The 27895-nt window shown below is 39.9% G+C and overlaps 1 protein-coding gene across 1 annotated transcript in view; it reads left to right on the top strand.

Annotated features, from left to right (window-relative positions):
* The first annotated feature begins 345 nt into the window (after positions 1–345).
* LOC124253935 (protogenin-like) overlaps positions 346–27895 on the top strand; it is a 53612-nt gene continuing 26062 nt past the window's right edge. The window contains exons 1-2 of the mRNA XM_046687781.1: positions 346–631; positions 9243–9575. Coding sequence (XP_046543737.1) covers positions 556–631; positions 9243–9575 — 409 coding nt within the window. The 5' untranslated portion in view covers positions 346–555. The remainder of the gene's footprint in view (positions 632–9242; positions 9576–27895) is intronic.

Here is a 27895-nt window from a genome sequence, read left to right as displayed (position 1 = left end):
TCATCTGACAGTCCCTTCACAGCTTCAGTGAGGGATCTCGAGAATTGTGCGCGTTCTGTCACCAGTCTCGACTCACATCGTGCTGCAGTTGCACGTGCAGGTCGCGAGACGTCAAATCAAAGCCGTAAACTAGAGCACATATTTGACATTTTTTTCCTTGTGGCATTTTCGCGGGAAAGAAAACTGCTAGAGATGTTGACCTCAACTAACCACTGCTCTTCCATCCAGCTGGATCCCGCCCCCGTAAAGATGAATGCAAATATTGAATAAATTATCAAATGACTCTGCCAACGCATGTGAACGATAACCTACACTCGAACAATGACAACCGATCTCAAAACCAAACAGGACAACTGTGTTCCTCTCCAAAACATCGGACGTGTCTAATGCCAATCGTAGAACAGGGAGGGGCCGAGGTTGATAGAACAGCTGGCGCAAGGCTAAAAGATTAGAAGGTTGTGCTACGGTTGAATAGCCGCAAATTCATGCCCACTACGAGGAGAAGGAGGCCAAATTTGTAGTGGGATTTTGGGTGCGGATTTCCCCGATGGTTGAATGTCTATGGCGCCTTCCTCATTCCTAGGCGGGAGTCTACCCGTGGCAGTGATCGTGCTGGTAGCCGTCGTCAGAGGTAGGTCGTGGATTTTTTCCTAACATCAGCTTCACCCATGACCTCAATTGCAAAAACAACATGGCCGTGTATTTGTAGCTAACTTGGCCCATTCACCGTCGTCCCCGACAGCCCAGTCATCATCTCTTGTGTTTCATGTTTCCTCATATCCTGTTATAACCATATCACTATCTGGAGCGTTCACTTGCACGCGCGGTATCTCAGTTTAACAATGCTGGGGGAAGATGGTGCTAACTCGCTCCCAGCCGTGCTACTCGCTCGCTGTTCGTTCTGTCCACGCCCGGGGTTACTGACCAACAATCGGGAGGATATACGACCCATATACCACCCCATCCCGTCCAATATCAATTATATGTACCATCTAAATACGCGGCGGAGATCTCCCTGCTCTATTACAACACGGCATGTTACTGTCAGATTCGTTTGTTTTGGGTTTTTTTTCGAGGTTGTTTGACGTGGTGAATCTGACAAGGTCACGGGCTAACTGAATGGTAACGTTGGCCAGTCGGGTCAGGCAAGTTGGTGGTAAGCTGGGCAGCGATCTAGGGTGCAGTCACTAACAAATGCCTTATCAACAACCCAAACCCCAGCGTTGAATTCACCGAATAACAACATAACCCAGCCAAAATGGATTTCTTTCCTTCCCCAGCTTTGACAGGCCATAGGGCACGAATTGATTAAAAAATAGGTCTGTGTATAACCTGTCTTACAGTGGCGGGGAAGGGGAGCCCACGGTGCCTGGCGTGGTGGACCTTTGTGGTGGGGAGTTGTGTGGCTACCATCAAACAAATATATGTCAGAGAGGGAATAGAAGAGAGTTTCGCTGTTGACCTGATTCTGTGGAGGCGTGCGTGATATTGTTGTTATCACCCCTCCACTACTGGATGCTGATAATGGCCTTTTGTGGTGATGTTATCAGCATTATCTTGCTTTCTGTCATTATGTAATCGTTACACATTGATTGGGTGATAATTACCAGTGTTCACCAGTGTGGAGCAGTAATGTAAACATTGCATTTAAACTGCCTGAAGCTGGTATTGACATTGTATCACATAGTTGCACTCAGTGTCAACATTGTTTACAATTGCATCCATTACAATGGCTTCATTCATATGCAGTGTTGTGTAATGTGTAACAGAGTAAGCACTAGTAACCCATTGACACATGTGATAATGGTGTTTAAAGTGTGTACAACATGGGATACGAGATATATACACCAGGAAACAGAACTGTTGTGCTTATCAATGAAACCAGGAAATACACCTCTTTGTGTACAATCTGCCCTGTAGGTTGAGCGTTTCATGAATGAAATCAGTACTAGGATTTATCTCAGATTCTAAACTAACTGCTTTTAGCTGGTAAATTGAAAAAAATTCCCTGTTTTCTTAGAAATGGGGTGTTTTAATAGTCATTATTTTTTATTATAAATTCTCAGGTATTCTAACATTGTATTTAGAGCAAACTGAAACTTAGCATTATATCCTCTTTTATAATCTGGTGCTTTTAATATTAAACCTTAACAGGGTCATAAATTTATTTATACCCATGTCAACATGAATTGGGAAGTTTTTGTCACAATATTGTATTTCTGACTGGTATTTGCTGCAGATTTATTGTGAGTGTAAGCCTCTGTTCAAGTGGTAACAGTTGCACTAGTAGACAAGTCATGTTTCTTTCTTTGGTTTTGAACTATTTTCTTTTCTTTTTTTCTGAATTATTCGTTCTGTTGTGAAGTATGTTGTGTTTTTGTAAAGGAAATTAATAATTGTTGACAGAATTGCGGACTATTTGTTGAAATGAAAGACAGTGTGTAGCCATATCCAAACTAAGTGTTCATTAACATGAAAATATTTGCATACTATGCTAATCAACTTTTGCTGAGGATGATCAGCAGTGTTATTCTCATTTCCTGATAATTAAAAAGCCCTCCACATTAAATTGAACAATCTTTCACACAAATTTATTTGTTATTGAGATGGATGTAAATAGTAAACAATTTTGCTGAAATATCAAAAATCAGACTTGATCGTTCTTATATTATCTTCTGAAACAGTTTCCACCTTCAGCACCTCTGCCCCAACCACCACCACCACCACCACCACCACCACATCATTTACCCCTTGTTCTGTACTGTCGTTATAACATCTAGGGGTGGTGGGGTATCCTAGTGGTTAAAGCGTTGGCTTGTCATGCCAAAGACTGGGGTTTGATTCCATAAACAATCGTGAAGCCCATTTCTGGTGTCCCCTGACGTGATATTGCTGGAATATTGCTAAAAGCGGCATAAAACCATACTCACTCACTCACTCATTATAACATCTGGTGATGTTACTTTAAACATCTGGTGCCCAGTACTTCTACAGTAAAAAATATTTTTTAAATTTAAGTGTTTTAAATTTTTCATGAAAACAGGAACTTAGAAAAAAATTTAAGTTTGGATAATATCACGATATGTATCCCAGTTTGACTGCCAGAGGCTCTTAGTGTGGAATGCTAGTAAGATCATTGGTAAAAGTTGAAGAGAAAGAAGATGGTATCAAATTGTCATGTCAAATATCTGGATGTCATGATAAGAAATATGCATGTATGAAATTGAAATGGCAAGTCTCTAGATGTCATGAAATGTATTATGAAACTTGAAAGATGCATATACCAAATTGTCATGTCAAATATCTGGATGTCATGATAAGAAATATGCATGTATGAAATTGAAATGGCAAGTCTCTAGATGTCATGAAATGTATTATGAAACTTGAAAGATGCATATACCAAATTGTCATGTCAAATATCTGGATGTCATGATAAGAAATATGCATGTACCAAATTGTAGGGCTGGAACAATACGTATCATGATACATACACCTTGAAAGAATGGCACAGTATTAATGATTTAAAATGATTTATTTAAATGTATTTGTGTATATCAATAACACTATTGTAATAAACAAGCAATAATCTCTATCATACTTGCGTATTTTTTTCTAAAAATAAGTACTTTGACATGTTTAAGATAAAACTGTTTTGAAAAAAGGTTGTGTATCGTTTTGTATCGATACACCAGTCGACGATACGATAGCTGTATTAAACTTAAATGTATCACGATATATCGATGCATTGGTGAATCGTCCCATCCCAACCAAATTGTCATGTCAAATATCTGCATGTCATGAAAAGAAATATGCGTGTACCAAATTGTCATGCCAAATATCTGGAAGGACCTGGTTCGGTTCCACGCAAGGATACAACATGTAGCCCTTGACTTGTCATGCCAATTCTAGCCTTATGGGAAAGAGTTGCTCATCACGTCGAAGGACCTGGTTCCGTTACACACAAGGGTACCGTGTGTGTAGCCCAATCGTGCTGTCTCACACCATGGTATTTCGGGTACATTGCTAAAATGACGTAAGACCCAACTTACTGTCATTCACTCATTATTCAAGGAATATCAATCCCTGATATTGGTAGAAAAATAGGAAGTAACTGTGTTTACAGTAATGAGACTAATTGTTTCCAAAGGTTCCTGAAAAATTATAAATTTTGAAGTAGAATTTCATTTTTACTTCCTTCGTGTTTCTATCCACTGCACTAGTGTGTGAAATAGCCATTGGACGCTAGTCAGTGGCTGTAAATATCTAGTTGGGCTAGCCTGACTGATTTTTTATGGGGTCATTTTGTAAATATATCACTCTCTCCGACTTGTTATGCTAGATACACTTTTAAATCATGCAAGTAGAAATGTTCATCATATTAGCAACTTAATGATAAACACCCTTTTATGCTGACAATATCTTATTCTCATCTATTTTTGTAATCTTTTGCTCAGTGTCTACATTCAAATATTGGGCTAGTGAATTACATTGTAAGTAACTTTCGGGAATAGCTAGCTCGACTGGCTAGTAAAATTTGGAAACAGTTTTGCTCACTGATGCACTGATTCAATAGAATGAAAGTCATCATACATGTATCTTTTATTGTTTGTTTGATAAGTGCTCCACTAAGCAATATTCTAGCTATATGACGATGACAGTGATCTGTAAGTAGTCCTGTCAAAATGATCACTGGATTGTCTGGTCCAGACACAATTATTTACAGACCCGCTGCCATATAGCTGGAATATTGCTGAGTGCGGTGTAAAACTAAACTCACTCATGTCAAGACTAGACAATCCAGTGACTGACTTAATGAGCATGGATCTACAGAATCTGGAGACATGTTAACCATGCCCCCCCGATCTCGCTAGACGCTCTAATGACAAGCATGGGTTGCTGAAGTCCTATTCTCACCCAAATCTTCGAGTGTTTCTGGGTTTTACTTGACACTATCATTTTTGTCAAAATTCGCATAAATGTAAAGAATTTAAAAAAATATACATCATCCTGGGGAGTGGATGCCTCTTGATGGGACATATACTAAACATATAGGCCCTGTCTATATAGGCCTGATCTTACCATGGAGGCGTTATGACACTAATTGTCATTATATCACTGTACCTAATATGTACTGTAACCATGGAAATAAAATAGTTAATTTTTTAAAAACGAAGAGCTAATTTTATCTTGTACACCATTAAAACAAATTTTGTCAAGATTATTCATTAAGTTGAAGAGGGTGACATTTGGTGAAAGATTTAAAAGCAGTTTTTTTGTTTGTCTGTCCGGTATGTGAGGCGGTGGGGTAGTCTGATGATAGTTTAAGTATTTGCTCACCACAGGGGCGGTGGGGTAGCCTAGTGGTTAAAACGTTGGCTCGTCACGCCGAAAACCCGGGTTCGAATCCCCACATGGGTACAATGTGTGAAGCCCATTTCTGGTGTCCCCTGCCGTGATGTTGCTGGAATATTGCTAAAAGCGGCGTAAAACCAAACTGTCAGTCAGTCGATTCACCACATGGATACAATGTGTAAAGCCCATTTCTGGTGTCCCCGCCATGATATTGCTGGATTATTGCTGAATGTGACTTAAAACCCAACTCACTCACTCACTCTGTCCAGTATGTAGACCCAAATCTGGGGCAAATGTCTGTATGGCTGTAAAGGTTCACAAAGTGGAATAAAAGTAATAAAAACCTTCCACAGTCATAACATAGTTGCAACTAGTGCAATGGCCTGGCAGGGGCCACTGAGCATTATATAAAGAGGGGTGATATTACAATTTATACAATGCATTGAATATGGCCTTGATAGAGCTCTGAATTTTATAACATTTTTTATATTGAATACAATTGTGTTTCTTTTCTCAAGTTCCCTGCCACTGACACTTGCTGGTCGATACTAATGTGTCCTTCATACTACGGACAAAATATAGTCCAGGGTTATGTTGTGGCAAGACTGCCCCAAAAGAATACAGCTTATCTTATAATCTCAGAAATAAAACTGTTCAGCTTAGATATAAATATTCATAGAATGTAGACTGTTTGAATCTGTAGTTTTACAGGGCTCTAATGATGACATTTATTTCCCCTTTGAGGCAATGAATGGAACTCCTGATAGCATGCAGCATTCTGTTTCGTTTCGTTCAAAGGTCATTGTCCACTGTGCCTCAAGGGGCGGCGGGCTAGCCTAGTGGTTAAAGCGTTCGCTCATCACTCTGGAGACCCGGGTTCGATTCCCCACATGGGTGCAATATGTGAGTCCCATGTCGTATCCCCCACTGGGATATTGCTGGAATATTGCTGCAAGCGCCTTCTACCATACTCACTCACTACTGTCACAGATTGTATTGTCCCTAGATGTTATAATGACAGTACAGAGCAAGGGGTGATGAGGTGGTGGTTGGGGCAGAGTTGCTGAAGGAAATTGGAAATTGTTTTAGAAGATAATATAAGAACAGTCAAGTATAATTTGAAAATGAATATTCCAGCACAATTGTTTACTATTTACATCCATCTCAATAACAAATAAATTTGTGTGAACGATTGTTCACTTTAATGCGAAGGTCTTTTCAATTATCAGAAAATGAGAATAACACTGCTGATCATCCTCGGCAAATGTTTTCCTGCGCCCTATATGCATAAAAATTGACAATGGACGCAACAAAATATATTAGAGCGTCCACAGGGACTCAGAAACAGTGTAAATACTTTTTGTAAAAATTCCAATCAAGTGACAATATGTTATCACTGAGTTTGCTACTAGCAGGGATATTGTATTATTTGCAACAATGTGATTATCATGATACACAATACAATAACAGTATATATAATAATATTTAAGTCTGGGACCCCCATTTTGTTGTCAAGGACCCCTGAGTATGAGTCCCAGGGACCTTCAAATACAGGACTCCATGTAAATCCCTGTATTCATGAGGGGAATTGAACCCGGATGTTCGGAATGATGAGCGAAAGCTTTAACCACTAGGCTACCCAACCTGGCACTCCTTTCACGAAGCAACCTTTACTAAGGTTAACCTTAACTCCCATTCTTTAACATCGCACTAAGGTTACCGTAGTGACTTACGATCACCTTAGTGACCTACGATCACCTTAGTGCTTTGTGAAAGGAGGCCCTGGACAATAAGTGCTTAAAGCAATGATTGGCAGGCTATGGTCAGTGGTGTAACCCTTAGGGATGTCACGATACATAAGTTTCATGAATCGATACGTATCATGACACCCATGTCACGATTCGATATGCATCACGATACCTGTATTCGATATGCATCACGATACCTGTATTCGATATGCATCACGATACCTGTATTCGATATGCATCACGATACCTGTATTCGATATGCATCACGATACCTGTATTCGATATGCATCACGATACCTGTATTCGATATGCATCACGATACCTGTATTCTCAGCATTATTGTGTAAATTTAGTTACACCTTGAACATTATTATTTCATATTTTATAATTGTCCATGAAAAGATCAACATTTTATATTCTCAGATATTAAAAAGTTCTATTTTCCCATTTTGTGCATGAAAAATAGTCATTTATAACTCTCATAACATAAACTACATGATACAATTGCAAAATGTAAACAATACATAAACACATTGCAACCGATACTTTCAAAACTAAATATCGATACAGTTTTGAATGTATTGATAATTGTATCGTCTTAGAAAAAGTATCGATGTATTGATGTATCATGGCATCCCTAGTAACCCTCGTAAACTGTGGCATTATGGGTCAGTTGGACAACAGTTCTGACGTCCTGACTTCTCCTTGGAACCACATACAGGTATTAGTGCAGTCACCTTGGACAAACCCATGTTCCCTTCACCAATGATTCAATGAAGAAAATCAGACATGTAGTGTCGCCATGGCTACAGCTGAATTGGTCTTAATGATTCAAACAGTCGTGGATTTTTGCAAAATGGGATTTACTTTTGTTTGAAAGCAACCTGTGGACTTAGTGAAAAAGTGAGGATGCGGACAGAAATAACTTCTTGATTCAAGGTTGCAGTCATTCAAGCTGGAAAATATTTGCATCCATGATTAGTATTTTACTGGCGAGGGTGCAGTATTTTACTGGCGAGGGTGCAGTATTTTGAACCTAGTAAAACCTTGTGTATATCTTATGCATGCAGAGAAGAATTATTTTCATGTACATTTTGGGAATTAACAGCTAGCCTCTATAAAATATGGGGGCGGTGGGGTAGCTTAGTGGTTAAAGCTTTTGTTCGTAATGCCGAGGAGCCAGGTTCGATTCCCCCCATGGGTACAATGTGTAAACCCATTTCTGGTGTCCTCCACTGTGATATTGATAGAACTCTGTTACAAGTGACATGAAATCCATACAAAAACAATGATCACTGTTGACCACAGTGGTTCATAGTCACTGGTAAGGAATGATAACGTATGTTACTGATACACATTGCCCTAGGCTCCTGACAGGGCGAACAGTGTCAGGCCCATGGGTACAACGTGTGAAGCCCATGTCTGGTGTTCCCCACCGTAATGTTGTTGGAATATTGCTAATAGCAGTGTAAAGCAGAACTCACTCTCTTAAAAATGTGGACTTTCTATTTTTCTAATTCCATTAATTACATGATCTTCATATTTCATGTCAAAAATGGATGCAATGAATATTATTATGCATGAGTTTAGATATGAATTATTACTATTCTGTGTCCATTTGTACATTAGAGTAAGTGAGTGAGTTTAATTTAGCTTTACACCGCTTTTAGCATTATTCCAGCAATATCACAGCAATGGACTTCACACAGGGTACTCGTGTGAGAAATCGAACCCAGGCCTTCGGGTAGACGAGTGAACGCTTTAACCGCTACGTTATCCCGCCGCCCCTCCTACATCAGAACACATTGACATCATCGTAATCAACCTGTAGCCTTATAAGTTGTTCACTGGTCTCGTGGGGGGACATGAGCTGATGTATCCTCGATGTTTGTTTATGTTCCCTTTGGACTCAGGGGCCATCAACCCATGGTTCTCTAGGGACCAGTGATCAAATGTACCATTGTTATATATGTTTTATTATGCCTGTGTGAGATGTTTGATAACATCCCATGTGATATGTTTGATAATGCCTATGTGATATATTTGAAACATTCCATGTGATGTGTTTGACATGTGCCTGTTTGATATGTTTAATAACATCCCATGTGATATATGTTTGACATGTGCCTGTCTGTGTTGCAGCCAATGGGGAAGACTCTGCAGGGTTTGAGGCAGGAATACGGGTGTACCAAGACGTAGATGTAGTGGTTACACAGAAGAACGGACAGTTGTTACTCAACTGTTCTGCCACAGCCACATCAGACTTTGGCCCTTTCCAATATAAGTGGCTAAAGGATGACAAACTTATAGAATTTCAAGAAGTCAACCCCAAGATAAAACTGCTTTCAAATGGGTCGCTATATTTCAAAAAGTTCAGGAAACGAAAACGGCGGACAGACGAAGGAGATTACACATGTATTGTCAAGAACAGCATTGGTAGTGTTATAGCCAACCACGTACATGTTCAAGTGGCAAGTAAGTACAACTTTGTATTCTTTTTCTTTAATCCTTTTTCATTGACTATCCACCTGTGAAGGTCCGGGTTAGAATATTGATCTTCAGTTACCCATGCTTGTCATAAGAGGTGACAAACAGGATCGGGTGGTTTGGCTCGCTGACTGGGTTGACACATGTCATCGGTTCCCATTTGCGCAGATCAGTGCTCATGCTGTTGATGACTGCATTGTCTGATCCAGACGTGATTATTTACAGACCGCCGCCATATAGCTGGAATGTTGCGGAGTGCGGCGTAAAACTAAACTCACTCACTCACTCATTTGATTGACTATCAGTTGTTTGTCGATTGCAATAGCTATAAGGCAATCTGCTATGTTTTCTAAATTATTTCCTACCGTATCGTGCATATTTTTTATATCCGTACATACACCGATACGGCCCTTATCTGAAGCCCTGCATACTTTCACATAGACTTACGACTGTCATAGCACAAAGATGTTCGAAACTCCCATACATTAACATTCACTTACGACTGTCGTGGCACTAAAATCTTCATAACTCCCATACTTTAACATTGACTTATGACTGTCGTAGCGCTACGATTGCTTTGAGGAACAGGGCCCTGATGGCTACAAACATCTAGTCACAGGAAGATTCAAACGCTGTCAACAATGAATTACGCAATACGATGGAGTGTGTGAAGCGATACTTGCCTGGGGCACATTCCATTTTTCTGATCTCAGTTTATTTCTGACTGCTGGTAATGAAAGCTCACGTGATTTGTAGTCATCTGATCCAAAATAATAATTTATTTCTGGTTTTCTGCGATGGTTCATTTTTATCCCTCCGGCTTGAAATGCTTGTTGAAACTTGCAATGCAGTTTTTTTTCTAGTGTTGAACTGATTTTTATTTTAGAGGGATTAGAAGGTAAAACTCCAAAGTGTGTCATTAGGTTGTGGAGGACAGTGACGAGGTGATATATACTGTATATATCATGTATATATCATGTATATATCATGTATGGGATTCTAGAATCTCAGATCCAGGTTTGAATTGGTCTTCAGTAACCCATGCTTGTCGTAAGGTAAGGGCGACTATCGGGATAGGGTGGTCAGACTTGGTTGACACATGCCATCGTATACTAATTGCGTTGATTGATGCTCATGTTGTTGATCACTAGATTGTCTGGTCCAGGCTTGGTTATTTGCAGACTGCTGCCATATGGCTGGAAAAATGCTAAGTGTGGCGTAAAACTAAACTCACTCACTCACTCATCCTCCCTCAACCCAGCCCTCGTTTAATATTATGTAATAGAAGTCATATGCCCCTACTAAAGGTTCCCTATACTTTAGGCTTTTCTCATGATTGTCGACTGTTAAATGTTTTCCAAAACGTGAGCTATGCATAATTCTGACCAGCCCAACTTTTGTCTCAATTCAAAAAGCACAGCAAAGTGATATTCAGTAACAAACCAAGAGATGTAACCTTATTCTGCACAATATGGAGGTTATGAATTAGTAAAATCCTAAGTAATATGTTATGGTAAAAACCTACTAATTTGTATCATACTAATTGGACTTATTAGTGTGACATTTTGTATGGCATTTTCTTATTTCAATAGTACTTTACAGTGCACAGCCAAGCGTAATGGTCATCATTCCCTGTGGGATATGGTATTTGGGAAAAAACATTTTATGGAGTATTGCTCAAAGTGAACGAACAGATCACAAACTTGTGAAATTTGTGGTAAAATGCACCTGAGTTTCAGGCATGTTTGGTGTATGCTGGGAATGTGATGAGACTATTGTGTGTACTTATGGTGGAAAATATGTAGCAATCAGCTAAATGCAAGATCTAAAGTGTACCCAACAATATACCTGAAAAGAATTTTAATGCCAAACTTGGTTAAAAGTGTATCTAAACCAACAGTAAATTATGACAATCCGGGCTGGAATTGGTCTTCAGTAACCCATGCATGTTGTAAGAGGCGACTAACGGGATCGGGTGGTCAGGCTAGCTGACTTGGTTGACACATGTCATCGTATCCCAATCTCGTAGATAGATGCTCATGATATTGATCACTAGATTGTCAGGTCCAGACCATTTATTTACAGGCCGCCGCCATATAGCTGGAAATTTGCAGAGTCCTGATCACAACTTAAAATAAAGGGACATTTCTACAAGTGTCCATTCATTCGTATTATTATTATCATTTGATAAGCAGATAATTCTGCGCATAAAATTTCACATCACTGGTCGTGTCATATTCCTGTAAACCGGTCAGCTGGTCATTCCTCTGTTCTGACTCATAACAGGTCATGTGACCTGTAGGCTCTGGATGTAACCCACATGGCATTGTGCCAAATCCCTAGTCCCATCAGATGGTCATCTGCCCTCCAGGATATAACTGTGTTATCGTCCAGCAGTACGGATGCGAGGTTATACAGTCAATTTATCCAACATTGTTTATTTCTAGTGGGATCTACCCAACACTAGTGTAGGGTTTAATAGTAATGGCCAGGAAATGTAGGAATATTCTTGTCTTAAACTTAAACAATGTGTTAACTGAGGTAATATTTCTCCAGGGTCCAATAAGATTGTAGGAATGAAACACATTTACACTGGACTTGTTTACTAGAGTGATATCCACTTTTTATAATGGCTTGTTTACTTGAGTGATATCCACTTTGTTAAACTACTTGTATACTTCAGTGATAAGCCCTTTGCTTCAGGACAGTTTTATTTGAGTGATATCGAGTAATACATGACATGTTTACTTAAGTGATATCCTGTTACACAGGACATGTTTAATTGAGTGATATCCAGTTACACAGGACATGTTTGCTTGAGTGATATGCAGTTGTACAGGACGTGTTTACTGAGTGATATCCAGTTGTACAGGACATGTTTACTTGAGTGATATCCAGTTACACAGGACATGTTTACTTGAGTGATATCCAGTTATACAGGACATGTTTGCTTGAGTGATATCCAGTTGTACAGGACCTGTTTACTGAGTGATATCCAGTTGTACAGGACCTGTTTACTTGAGTGATATCCAGTTAAACAGGACATGTTTACTTGAGTGATATCCAGTTATACAGGACATGTTTGCTTGAGTGATATCCAGTTGTACAGGACATGTTTGCTTGAGTGATATTCAGTTTTAAGGACATGTTTACTGAGTGATATCCAGTTATACAGGACATGTTTGCTTGAGTGATATCCAGTTGTACAGGACATGTTTACTGAGTGATATCCAGTTATACATGACATGTTTACTTGAGTGATATCCAGTTATACAGGACAGGTTTACTTGAGTGATCTCCAGTTATACAGGACATGTTTACTGAGTGATATCCAGTTATACAGGACGTGTTTACTTCAGTGATATTCAGTTACACAGGACGTGTTTACTTGAGTGATATCAACTATAACATAGTACCTGATTTCCAGCTGTTGCATTTCTGCATGAATATAAATGTCTGGCCATTTCATTAAATATAACACTTCTGTCATGTTTCACAGTATTTATCATCTGCAGTCGGCGAGTAGCTGCAATCTGTAGTAGATGCTAAGATACATATCAAACACATGCTCATGAATACCTTGGTAATACTCACCGATCATTTTGATCAAGTCCTGAACACAGATACTTGATAAAACGCAGAATGGTAGATTCAGTTATGTTTTCAGCTATTAGTTGTGTGCCAGCCTTGACCTTGTCAGTTACAGTTGTGTTATGATATGACCCAGCAGTTACAGTTTTGATAAAACCCATTAGTTGCAGGTGTGAGATTACAGATGTGTGATAGGACCCTTAATTGCAGGTGTGAGATATGATCCATTAGTTGCAGGTGTGTGATATGAGCCACTAGTTGCAGGTGTGTGATATGACCCATTAGTTGCAGGGGTGAGATATGAGCCGCTAGTTGCAGGTGTGAGATATGACCCACTAGTTGCAGGTGTGAGATATGAGCCACTAGTTGCAGGTGTGAGATATGAGCCACTAGTTGCAGGTGTGAGATATGAGCCACTAGTTGCAGGTGTGTGATATCATCCAGTAGTTGCAGGTGTGTGATATGAGCCACTAGTTGCAGGTGTGTGATATGAGCCACTAGTTGCAGGTGTGAGATTTGAGCCACTAGTTGTAAGTGTGAGATATGAGCCACTAGTTGCAGGTGTGTGATATGACCCACTAGTTGCAGGTGTGTGATATGAGCCACTAGTTGCAGGTGTGAGATATGAGCCACTAGTTGCAGGTGTGAGATATGAGCCACTATTTGCAGATGTGTGATATGAGCCACTAGTTGCAGGTGTGTGATATGAGCCACTAGTTGCAGGTGTGTGATATGACCCATTAGTTGCAGGTGTGTGATATGAGCCACTAGTTGCAGGTGTGTGATATGACCCACTAGTTGCAGGTGTGTGATATGACCCATTAGTTGTAGGTGTGTGATATGACCCATCAGTTGCAGGTGTGTGATATGACCCACTAGTTGCAGGTGTGTGATATGACCCATCAGTTGCAGGTGTGTGATATGACCTACTAGTTGCAGGTGTGTGATATGACCCATTAGTTGCAGGTGTGTGGTATGACCCATCAGTTACAGGTGTGTGATATGACCCACTAGTTGCAGGTGTGTGATATGACCCACTAGTTGCAGGTGTGTCATATGACCCATTAGTTGTAGGTGTGTGATATGACCCATCAGTTGCGGGTGTGTGATATGACCCACTAGTTGCAGATGTGTGATATGAGCCACTAGTTGCAGGTGTGTGATATGACCTATTAGTTGTAGGTGTATGATATGACCCATCAGTTGCAGGTATGTGATATGACCCACTAGTTGCAGGTGTGTGATATGACCCACTAGTTGCAGGTGTGTGATATGACCCATTAGTTGCAGGTGTGTGATTTAACACTACAGCTACTGGTGTGTTGTGATGTCACATGTTAAGTGCAGTTGTCTCATGGCACAAATTGCAGGTGTATGATGTAACTCACTAGTTACAGGTGTGTGATATAACCCACTAGTTATCAGTGTGTGATATAGCCTATTAGTTACAGGTATGTGATACAACTCACTAGTTATCAGTGTGTGATATAGCCTATTAGTTACAGGTGTGTGATATAACTCACTAGTTACCAGTGTGTGATATAGCCCATTAGTTACAGGTGTGTGAAATAACTCACTAGTTATCAGTGTGTGATATTTCCTATTATTTACAGGTATGTGATATAACTCACTAGTTACCAGTGTGTGATATTTCCTATTAGTTACAGGTGTGTGATATAACTCACTAGTTATCAGTGTGTGATATTTCCTATTATTTACAGGTATGTGATACAACTCACTAGTTATCAGTGTGTGATATAGCCTATTTGTTACAGGTGTGTGATATAGCCCAATGTTGAAGGTTAAGATTGACGTAACCCCCTAGCTGTAGGTGTAAATTATATATGTCTGTGTTCTCACTCATTTTTCACAACATATTTGCTTGACATTTTCGACAATTCATGGGCCTGTGCAATGTTTCTGGTCCATCAACCCTGAGAAGTCAGTATGCCCTTTGGCTGGAAACAGTTGCAATGTGTCATTACTGGTAGAGGGGCGGTGTGGTAGCCTAATGGTTAAAGCGTTGGCTCGTCACGCTGAAGATCAGGGTTCGAATCCCCACATGGGCAAAATGTGTGAAGCCCATTTCCGGTGTCCCCCGCCGTGATGTTGCTGGAATATTGCTAAAAGCGGCGTAAAACCAAACTCAGTCCGTCAGTCATTCCTGGTAGATACACGTTGCTAAAGATACTAACAAAACAACTTCTAGAACTATCGAAAAACTTCCTAATTCTGGTTATTATACATAAACTTGTTTGATCTGCAAATGCAAGTTTGTTTTCCCAGGGCGATTGAAGAACAGGTCATTGACACTCAGATTGCTTTCTCGGAAATGTTAAAATACCTCTGAGGTTAAGAAATTTTAATCCAGCAGAACCTTCTCATAACAAAATCAGGCAATATAGAACTGTGTGAAGGAAGTCCAGACCGAGCCCACTCATTCACTAATTTCATGAACACATGACCTTGAATGTACAAGCATTGATCCACGTGCACTAGCTGGATGAGATATGCCTATGTACACAAGCCGACAATATCATAGTCTAGTGAAGTTTATGATTATCAGCCAGCAACAATGGTTAAATCTATATGTATTGGCCAACAATATGGTTTTTAAATCTATACATATCTATTAACAATATAATATATATTATAACCATGCTATTTAGAACTAAAAACGAAATGTAATTTGATAAACATTTAAGTAGAGTCTGAAGTTAAGTTTACAAGGGTCAATTTATTTGGAGGTGTGTGCGATGCCGATGACCAACGAGGTTCTCTCTGTATATCATATATGAAATAATGGCTCAGATGGAATTATAGAGGGAAGAGTTGTATAAGAAAATATCACCAAGTTCTTCCAAGAATTCTGTTTTGTGAATCTGTGTTGGTGTCTAGAAATATCTGAGGACCATTTTGTTATATCATATTCTATAATGAAGGACTTTACCAGCAAAATGGACTGGGTGTAATGCCCAGACACCCTCAGGTAACAGTATATATAATATAATATAACAGTATATATAATATAATATATACTACATATGTTTGGTGAAATTGTTACAATGTACATCATTTATATGTGGAATGTATCTATATATTTCTATATCTTACTACCTACTGTGTTTATATTTGAAGTTTATGGAATATTGCCACTGTTCCTTCATGGAATGCTATGCAATAAATATCTTATCTTATCTAATGATAAAATCAATCTAAAAGTGATACGGTGAAATGCATATATGTAAGCTAATACCATTAGGAGTTACATGCATGTAACTAGTGTGCCTGTTTTCATTACCTGAGCTTGATATTTAAGGTATCGGATCATTTGAGACTGACTGTATTGTCATTTTGTTGCTGTTGGACAACTATCGACCAAGGAGTCCATGGTGCTGAGCCCACTATACCTGTTTTATGTGTGGATATTTGCCCTGTAAAGAAATGTAAGTCACACTGGACTGTTTGGATAGAGTGAAGTCATGGGATGATAATGACCGTATTTACCCAGCAGCTATTACAGTGTTCAACAATGAGTTACGGATGATGGCTTCAGAATGCTAGTGGTTAGATGGGATACAAGTTGTTTTTCCACCTTGGGTTATAGCAGGGCAGGTGACCACCTAAATGTCCCTGGCAATGTGCCAGCTGCCCACTGACAATGTACACTCCCATAATGCACTGGTGTAGTGGCTATTGAGGTCAACTTCATACCAGGGTGAGTGGTCAGTAGAGGCTGGCCAATCGGTGATCAGGACACTGCCTGAAGGTCACTGTGTGGTACTGCGCAGTTATGGCCAGGTCGGCCTCCCAAGCCACTAGCGGGCTATATGGGATTTAGGCCACAACCAGGCGATGCGAGATTTAGGACACAGAGTTGAATACACAAAGCTATAGTCCAGTCTATTGGTGTTAGTTGGAGCAGTACATTACCTCTGAAGCATTGGGCGTATTGTCATAAATATAATCAAAACTCAATATTAGTCTCATGATTCTGGGTTTGAATGGGGTTGGTAATAGCGAATGTTAACAGTAGCTGTAGAATGGCACAGAAGACTACCTATCAATATCAGGTAGCTTGTAGGAGTGGAAGGGAATATGATTTTATCATCCAAAACTGTGTTCCACTGGAGATATTGCTTGTGTGAGATCAAACAATATCTCTCTAGGAGATATTGTTTTCACAGTAGATCTTGTACAATGCCCTGACATCATCAATTACATGACTCGCAATGCTTATGATGTCACAATGCTATGACATCACTGCACTGCAAGTCTAATGGCAGCACTGTATTCAGAGATGTACATTTTTCATTGAAAACTAATGAAGAGTGATTTTTGATGATAAATAGAATCTGACCCTCGTGTCTTCTGATATCAGATATATCCACACTTGTTGATAAAAGTAAAAGTATCTTTGGCAAGCCTTGGATATTTGTAAACTCGTTTTGATACAACTGATATCACACGTGGGTGAGATTTTCTATATATTAAGACAAAGACTCATTTAAAGGTGTGTGGTATACAGTTATCCCATGACATGACACTATCAATTCATATCACAATACGTTTGGAAAATATCAGTATGTTACGTAGTTCAAAATAATTCATCAGGGGTGGAAATAACCCATTGCCCGACGCCCGAGTCCAGTGTTTTTTTCTGTCGGGCAAGCAAATTTGTATATCACACTGTACCGGTGTCCAGTTGATATTCCAATGTTAGTTATGTTGTTTATTTAAAAAATCAACAAGAAAACGGCCAGTATAGTGGAAAAATTATCAGGGCAAGTGATTTTACATGTGCCACTGTACCGGAGTACACTAGCAATTTTAAAGTTATTTCCACCCCTGTTCATGGGTTCATCTTCTTGCTAAAGTTTACGTGACAAGTCATAATGAAATTATGAAATTCAGCAATTAGCAAGTTGATTGTTGAAACTATTGTGACCAGCCTCCTGTATGGAATGTGTCTGTTATATGTTGTCACCTTAGCGGCGTACACGAAGATGGCAAATGACTAAAGTATTGGCATTGTGAGAGCTGATGCATGGGCATATTTTTTAGGGGTGGGTATTGCAGAGAATTTTCATATTGCGATATATTACGATGCGAAAGCATGTATTGCGATATGTATTGCAATATATTGCATGAAGTATTTTTAAACCCAAAACTACTTATAATCGAGTTATTTCTTGATTTATAGAGCAAAAACACAACAAAATCACTAGGTTTGATTAAGCTTTAATAACAACTTTTAATGATGATAAAATAAAAATGTGAATAATATTTGGCACAAATGAAACAAGGACATATCCGAACATTTCAGAGTGTTTTCCGAATGCAAGTCAAGATACCGGTTTTTGATCAGCGTATCGCAATATGCATCGTTTTCATGTCTGAACCAGTAAATACTGGTAAACCGGTTATATTGCGCAGCCCTAATATTTTTCATTACCTACCAGATGGAACAACAGTTCATGCGGTCCATGATTGACTTTCATGTCATTAAACAAGTTTAAATAATCAATATTGAAATAACATTGAACAATTTTAAATTAATTGACATGCCTTTCCACCATAATTACTGTATTAAAAAATCCCCTGACTGTGATAATGGCTGATGAGTGTTTGAGAAACCTCTAATACCATGATCAACTATAACACGAGGCTTTCTTGTGACGTTACATCGGTCAAACAGTGTTTGCTCTGTTGAAATGAAGCAGGACTATTACAACATACCTAACTGCCCACTGTCCTTCTATTCTAGAAGGGATGGGGGCTGTGGGGTAACCTAGTGGTTAAAGCTTTGCTCATCATGCCGAAGACCAGGGTTCAATTCCCCACATGGGCACAATGTACGAAGCCCTTTTCTGGTGTGATATTGCTGGAATATTGCTAAAAGCGACCTTTCTTCCTGAATTGAGCTGACACACTGTGATATACTTTGGATATTTCTGTTAAACCCAGCTTGCTCGCTCCCTCCCTCCTTCCGCGCCACTCCTCTCTCACTCCACTCCCTCACTCACCCACCCACCCAGATGGACATATGTCTGAAATGCAAGCACCATTACATCAAACACATTCAGCAAGTCCTACAGGCAGTGTTTTATAAGTGGAATATTGCCCTAGAATCTGTCAGTTACCAGAAAGGGGGAGAGAATATTTTCTAAGGGACAGAATTTTCTGTTCTCGTAGCAATGATTCCTGTGTAGACTTCAAGTCCGTATCGAGTTGCAGTTTCAGATAAACATCTTTGTAACCTAATCTAGTGTAGCACTAAAAACAATCACCAAGACCTGAGAATATTTTGACAAAGTGAAATGATTGATTATCTCATCACATTTCTTCTCGTCTTTGTGTGGACATTGTCTTCACCATCGGCACTTGATGATCGCTGTTGTAATTCAGTATGAAAAAATCCTGATTCTTTGTTAACCAGAATATGATAATTCCTGAAGCCGCATCCCAAATGACAACAATATGTCAGCCAGTATTTTTATTTAATCAAGTCAGGAAACAGGGGGCTGTATATTAGACTTAAATGTAAATCAGTAAAAAACGTGAGAAAACAGCCAGCAGCTATGTCCGAGGACTTCTGTAGCTACAGACTTGAAATATCTTAGATGAAGTAAATAAGGAAAACTTGTCTTCCGTCCACATTGCTATGGCTCATTAATATAAATGACTTGAGAATGAGGTCAAGAGATTCCAGGCATCTATTTGTTCAGTAGGCGGAGGGAAAATCAATAAAGTTCCTGTAGCAGATTGTTGTAGCAGAAGCAGTGACTTGTACTGCAGTGTTGTCCGCTACCGATAGATGGCTGCCCTGCCCGACTGCTGGATAACACTGTATATATATATATATATATATATATATATATATATAGATAGATAGATAGATAGATAGATAGGGATAACACTGTATTAACACTTACAGCTGAAGATAACACGGTATATACACCAACAGAAAGGGATAACACTATAGACACCTACAGCTGATAATAACACTGGTCACCCACAGCTGATAACACTGTGTATACACCTACAGCCAGGAATAACACTGTATATACACCATCAGCTGGAGATAAAAACACAGCTGATATATACACCTACTGGTCAAGGGATAACACTATACACCTACAGCTGATAATATACACCTCAGCTGGTCACCTACAGCTGGTAACACTATATACACCCTGTATAACACTATATACAGCCATGAATTAACACTGCATATACACCCTCAGCTGGAGATAAAACACTATATACACCCTCAGCTGGAGATAACAGTATATACACAACTTGCTGTGGTGATAACACTGTGTACACATGGACAGCAGGGATACAAATACTGTTATGTAGTACACCTATTGTCCATTTTATTGCTGTTAAGAGCTATGCTCTATTTCCGAGACTGCACTTGCATTATTCAGTCTAACGTTATGAATCATGAATAGCATGCAATCAAGTATTCCACACACACTGCAACAGTTATGTACATCATTCAGGTGATGGAGCTTTTGCACAGCTACTAGGTACTTTATAACTTTAAAGTAGGCTAGGAGCATGTTTAGTGTTCTATATTGTGTTATAATTTAAAAGTCACCGGGGTGGTCTTTCTTGTGTCCCAATAGTCACTATGGTGGTTTTCTGGTGTCCCAATAGTCACTATGGTGGTCTTTCTGGTGTCCCAATACAGTCACTATGGTGGTCGTCAAGGTGTCCCAATACAGTCACTTGGTGGTCGTCAAGGTGTCCCAATACAGTCACTATGGTGGTTGTCAAGGTGTCCCAATAGTCACTCTGGTGTCCCAATACAGTCACTCTGTTGTCCCAATAGTCACTCTGGTGTCCAGATACAATCAGTCTGGTGTCTTGATACAGTCACTGTGGTGTCCTGAAACAGTTACTATGGTTTCCCAATACAGTCACTATAGTGTCCCAATACAGTCACTCTGTTGTGCCAATACAGTCAGTTTAGTGTCCTAATAGTCACTCTAGTGTCCCAATACAGTCACTCTGGTGTCCCAATACAGTCACTCTGGTGTCCCAATACAGTCACTCTGGTGTCCCAATACAGTCACTCTGGTGTCCCAATACAGTCACTCTGGTGTCCCAATACAGTCACTCTGGTGTCCCAATACAGTCACTCTGGTGTCCCAATACAGTCACTTTGGTGGTGGTGAGGAGTCCAAATCCAGTTTTTCTGGAGGTCGTCTGGTGTCCCAATCAATTTCTCTGGAGGTGATCAGGTGTCCCAATCCAGTCCCTCTGGAGGTGATCAGGTGTCCCAATCCAGTCTCTCTGGAGGTGGTCAGGTGTCCTAATCCAGTCTCTCTGGAGGTGGTCAGGTGTCCCAATCCAGTTTCTCTGGAGGTGGTCAGGTGTCCCAATCCAGTCCCTCTGGAGGTGGTCAGGTGTCCTAATCCAGTCTCTGGAGGTGGTCAGGTGTCCCAATCAGTTTCTCTGGAGGTGGTCAGGTGTCCCAATCCAGTCCCTCTGGAGGTGGTCAGGTGTCCTAATCCAGTCTCTCTGGAGGTGATAAGGTGTCCTAATCCAGTCTCTCTGGAGGTGGTCAGGTGTCCCAATCCAGTTTCTCTGGAGGTGGTCAGGTGTCCCAATCCAGTCCCTCTGGAGGTGATCAGGTGTCCCAATCCAGTCCCTCTGGAGGTGGTCAGGTGTCCTAATCCAGTCTCTCTGGAGGTGGTCAGGTGTCCTAATCCAGTCTCTCTGGAGGTGGTCTGGTGTCCCAATCCAGTCTCTCTGGAGGTGGTCAGGTGTCCCAATCCAGTCCCTCTGGAGGTGGTCAGGTGTCCCAATCCAGTCCCTCTGGAGGTGGTCAGGTGTCCTAATCCAGTCTCTCTGGAGGTGGTCAGGTGTCCTAATCCAGTCTCTCTGGAGGTGGAGGTGTCCCAATCCAGTCTCTGGGTGTTGTCAGGTGTCCTAAACCAGTCCCTCTGGAGGTGGTCAGGTGTCCCAATCCAGTCCCTCTGGAGGTGGTCAGGTGTCCCAAGCCAGTCTCTCTGGAGGTGGTAAGGTGTCCTAATCCAGTTTCTCTGGAGATGGTCAGGTGTCCCAAGCCAGTCCCTCTGGAGGTGGTGAGGTGTCCCAATCCAGTTTCTCTGGAGGTGGTCAGGTGTCCCAAGCCAGTCCCTCTGGAGGTGGTCAGGTGTCCAAGCCAGTCCCCTGGAGGTGGTCAGGTGTCCCAAGCCAGTCCCCCTGGAGGTGGTCAGGTGTCCGAAGCCAGTCCCCCTGGAGGTGGTATTATGGATCAGCAGGCAGTCGAGTAACTCTAGATGTCTCCACAATACAATCTCACAATACCTGTTTTAGCGTCATGCCCTCCTCCCGCATGGAGGTGACAGGTTGTGAGATACCATATGTTTGCAGCACAATCCTCTCTGTGGGGGGGGATGCTGTATTATGGAGAAAAATATTTCCAGTATAATGCGAAAACAAAAATCTTCACTTCAGCGAATTCAGGTAACATCCAACACGTATTAACAAACTTGGTCAATAAACATTTGGAAGTTGAGATAGAACATCGCCAGTACAGCGATTGGTCAGGTTTACTGTTGAGATTGTTACGATGTATTGTTAAGATGCAGAGGCTGCTTGTGAGCCGGTAGTAGCAATCTGTTACGCAGGTCATTTCTGTCCAGTCTGCAGGTGATTCAGTTACAACAAAATAATAGAACAAATATAGTCGGGGAAAATATTGTAAACTATCGATTTTATAGGTCCATCTGATTATGGTAGTCACATCCAAGTCACCCAAGGCAGCTGTGCTAGTGATCGGGATAATTTGTTGACCTGTTATACTCTAACAGTGGCGTATGTTACTTATATACTGTATTTCCTCTAATAAGCACCGGTCTTCTAATAAGTGCCGGGGGTAAAGCAGTTCACTAACACTTACGGTAATTACACTCAGTCAGTGCAAAAGCACCGGGCCCCTAATAAGCACCGGGACTCGAAGTCGGTTGTAAAAAACAACGTCCAGGTGCTTATTAGAGGAAATACGGTATATAACAAATATATGTCGCTTGATGTCATGTCAATTGAGACATATCAAAATTTTATTGTTCTCAGGTGATTGTGTTTTATGTATTTATAAATCTATGTAGATAAAAAGTATAAACTGCTTAACGCCAAATATATGTTTAAAGCTTTTGTTGGATAAGAGTTATTCAGTAGTCATTATGGTTGTCTGCAACGGCTATACTAGTGTTGGGTATTGGTTAAAACCTCATAATTGGTGATTGGTTCATTGCAACTGATCAATCATCGAAAATAATTAGTTAGCGTCATTTATGAAATTTTCCTGTTTGCACAAAAACATAAAGAAAAAAACATGTAGTTCTTTGATTATTTTTTTTCGCAAATTGCACATCTTTAAAGGATGACTAGTATGTCAGGAACTCTTGGGGTCATTAAGATAAATTCAATCATGACTTGGACCGAGCTTGTAGTGCTCATGAAATGTAACAGACAAAACCAACCTTGTGAAAAATATTGTGAATGCAAACAAGTGTTCCAGATTGATTGTGTTCGATTATGAGAAAACATGATCGATTGCTTGGTCATTTAGTCACTGCGACCAATCTTTGATTATTTCAATTAATTGGACCACCACTAGAATATACATATGTGATGATGAGCTATTGTATGAATGAATGTAAGTCCATATATACAATGAATACTTTTGATAGCCAGACAGGGAAATTACATGGTAGAATTGCATATTTACTTTGATTTTGTTGGAATTTATGCCCAGTGTTGAATGCTCAAGGTAATGGCTCAGCATAGGCACCAAACATGAAAACTAGTTGTCATTTATTTGATGCGCACCCTCCTCCACACAGCTGAGTTGGATTTGATTAAAATCAGCCTTATATAAAGGAAAATACAGTAACTGGAATACTGCTGAAGGTGGCCTGTTCAATTTTCAATTTCCAATTTGAGTATTCTTGTTATTTTGCAAATTTAATTGACTTAAATATGATTTCAGCATCAGGGACAGGTCTGTTATTATAGGGTAGAGTTGTTCACACGTCTGTATCACCGTTTGCTGCGTCACCCATTAACAGACCAAAACCTCCATCCCCACCCTACCCTTGATGTGAAATCTTAAAGCCAACCCCTCTTCTCACCCACACACACAAACTCACCTCTAATACCCCAGTATGAAAAATTCAAAACAAACACTAAGTAAGTAAAATAACAATGCATAGGAAACATGCACATCCTAATCTCAATGGCTCCCTTCCCCTCAAAACAATTAACAGTCTCTACATAATGTTACAATATATAAACATAAATACTGCTGTGTCATTACAGTATTTATCTCACACCCAACCCATAGCAACTTCATTCTTCTTGATTCAGCCGACCCCTTTCATGGTCAGCTGTGGTATAAGTGGGTTATGTCCCAGCCATTATAATATTTTCTCTACCACCCATCCATCAACAACACTCTCCATCTTGATTCCACTTACTCCCTGGTCAGTTGTGATATAAGTGGGTTATGTCTCAGTGATTATAGTGTTTTATCACCCTCCCAACATCTTCCATTTCCAATAGCCCTTGATTCTTCTTGTCAGTGTTGGTACACAACAAACTGTTATGTCCCAGTCAGTCAGTATATGTTTTATAGCCCCCCCTGCTGACAGCTTCATCCCACATCCCCGTCCTACCAACTGACTGACTGTGGAAGCTGATCTCGGCCTGCTCGCTGCCCGCCCTATTTTGGACTTCAGTAACCCATCGTGACCTATTTTTTTCTGGTACTGAGAACAAAGACAGCTTCTCTACTGCAGCAGGCGGAAAGTAGTGCTGGGGTCACATGACCAGGTGGCCAGCCAATAAGGGGCTGATTCTGCCCACTAGATCAATGAGAAAACAGTGATCATGATGTTATGCTGATGCTGCTGCTGCTGCCGCTGCGGTGGGCAGTTGGGAGGAGGGAGCAAACGAGGGGGAGATGTAGGAATCTTGCTCTACACAGGGACTATTTCTTTCTCCCCTCTACTGACCCCTGAGTTGTGTGGAGCTCAAACTGGCCAGTGCTTGATGCCTGGTCCAGCTCACTGTAACACTTGTATGTTAACACACCGTATCCCACCTTTAACCGTGTAGTAAATACTTATATACTGGCAGCCTACTGATCCACTGGCCTGGGATGACATAGTTTCAGCAATGTTTCATACCAACAGTCTTAAACAGACTGACATCTGTGCTTGACTTGTTTGTAAGCTGTTCTCTCACTGATACAGTCAGTCATATGTTTTGGTTGTTACCAGTCAAAGAGTGGTTTAAAATGGGTCACCTAATTTCTTCTGATTTATGCTGATAAGAAGGTAATGCTAGCAATCCTAATGTGAAAATGTAAAGATTACATGCAGAAGAAATAAGAGATGTGTGTAGGAGAAGAAAGGGGGTTGTTTGTAGTGTTGGGAATCGGGAACCAAATCCACTATCGATTATCGGAGGACTTGTGGTGAACAATTATCGATTATAATTGAAATATGTACATTTTTCATGCAATCACCAACTTTAAGTGTTTTTTCCCAGTTTTTTCTAATTAGCAATATATTTTTGTATCTAAATTTTAAAGTGCAGTAATGTTACTTTCTACATACAAATTATTCTGTTTATTTATACAACAAATATTTGTCAGTATGTCTCATTACGTTCACAATAGATATAAACTTTATTCATAGACAGGTTACAGTGATATTTACCGTTGTGATGAATACGAAACTATGAACACAATGCACATAACTTTACGCTGTTGAGCGCATGTTTGTTCGTAAATATTCATCAAATTTAATGGTTAGTTTACTTCAATCAAGTGTGTTATACTAAAACAACAAAATTCTGATTAATCGAAAATATTTTTTTTACAATAGATAATTATTTTTAACCTTTCTTTTGATCCAATTCCGATTATTTTCGATCATCAGAACAGCCCCTGTGGTAGAGTAATTTCTCTCAATCTTTGCTTCAAGACAGGATGTATTTTTTTGTCTCCTACAGTAGGATCTGTACAGTTTGTTCTTCGCAACAGAATTTTTTATGCAGCATTGTTGGTGCTCATTTATGTCGTTGGCCTAAAATCTGACAAACCTGGGTTTTTTATTTGCAAAGTTATTTTTTAAACTTTAATATTTTGCTACATTTGTTACTTTATGTGTGAAACATGACAATAAGATGCTTTTACCTGTAGATTGGGTCTTTGTACCCTACTGAAAACATGTGAATCCCAATGACTAGTGTTGGGACTCAGTAACCAAATTCACTATCGATTATCGGAGGACTTGTGGTGATGATTATCAATAATAATCAAAATATATACATTTTTAATGTAATCATCAATTTAAAGGGTTTTTCCCCAGGATTTTTCTAATGAGTGATTTTTATAGCTAATACTGTCGTGCATTGAAATGCATGCATGCAGAGACACTGGAATTGTAATTAAACAATAAAAGTGGTTAAAATTATACAAACACACGTAGCTTTAGGCTGTTGAGCGCATGTTGATTTGTGAATACCCATCAATTTTAATGTTAGTTTACTTCATTCAAGTGTGTTATACTAAAACAACAAAATTCTGATTTATCAAAAATGTTTTTTACAACTGATAATTATTTTAAATCTTTCTTTCAATCGATTTTCGATAATTTTTTATCATCGGAACAGAACTACCATTGATATGAATGGAAAAACCTCTGTTGTATTGACATGCTTGGTATGCTTGCCGTCCTAGTATCCAGCCTCTGAAATAGAAGTATTTTCTTTCTCTGTACCTTTTGTGTTATAATATTTCCCCTGAACTGTCGTTCTACCTCTGTGTCTCTATCTGATGGACCCGTGAAGATCCGGGGTAGAATAGGTCTTCAGCAACCCATTCTTGTCATAAAAGGCGACTGCTTGTCGTAAAAGGCGACTAACGGGATCGGGTGGTCAGGCTCGCTGACTTGGTTGACACATGTCATCGGTTCCCAATTGCGCAGATCGATGCTCATGCTGTTGATCACTGGATTGTCTGGTCCAGACTCGATTATTTACAGACCGCGCCATATAGCTGGAATATTGCTGAGTGCGGCGTAAAACTCAACTCACTCACTCACTCACTCTACTATCTATATGATGGTTGCTTTGATTAAATTTGGTATGGTAAATGTTTGGACTGCACGGTGTTACCAGTATATCGCAATATGCTTTTCAAATGATATGCATTGCAATACTTTTTTCTGAGAACTGGTATATTGGTTAAAGAACATATATTAAGTTTTTGTGATTATTTCTTTGGCGGGGTAGCTTAGTGGTTAAAGCGTTTGCTTGTCACGTTGAAGACCCAGGTTTGTTTGTACATATTGGTACAATGTTTGAAACCTATATCTATGTCACCTGCTGTGATATTGCTGGAATACTGCAGAAAGCAGCGTAAAACCCAACTCACTCACTCGTTCACTCTCACTGTTAATGTACATAATGAGCAGCCTTCAGTAACCCATTCTTTTCGTAAGAAGCGACTAGCGGGATGCAATATAAGTGCAGTAATCTTGAATTTGAAGTGTAACCCCAGTCTCCTTCAAAGCAGATTAGTTGGTACACAGTTTAAAATTTGTTGAATTTTTAAAATTTTACACATTCGACAGAACATTTCCAACTCTAGATTTTCAACAATCTCCTGCAGTCATGTTATGTTAATT

The sequence above is a fragment of the Haliotis rubra genome, unplaced genomic scaffold, assembly GCF_003918875.1.
Source record: "Haliotis rubra isolate DU_JTF1 unplaced genomic scaffold, ASM391887v1 Scf559, whole genome shotgun sequence".
Taxonomy (NCBI): domain Eukaryota; kingdom Metazoa; phylum Mollusca; class Gastropoda; order Lepetellida; family Haliotidae; genus Haliotis; species Haliotis rubra.
This window is presented reverse-complemented; position numbering and strand designations above follow the sequence as displayed.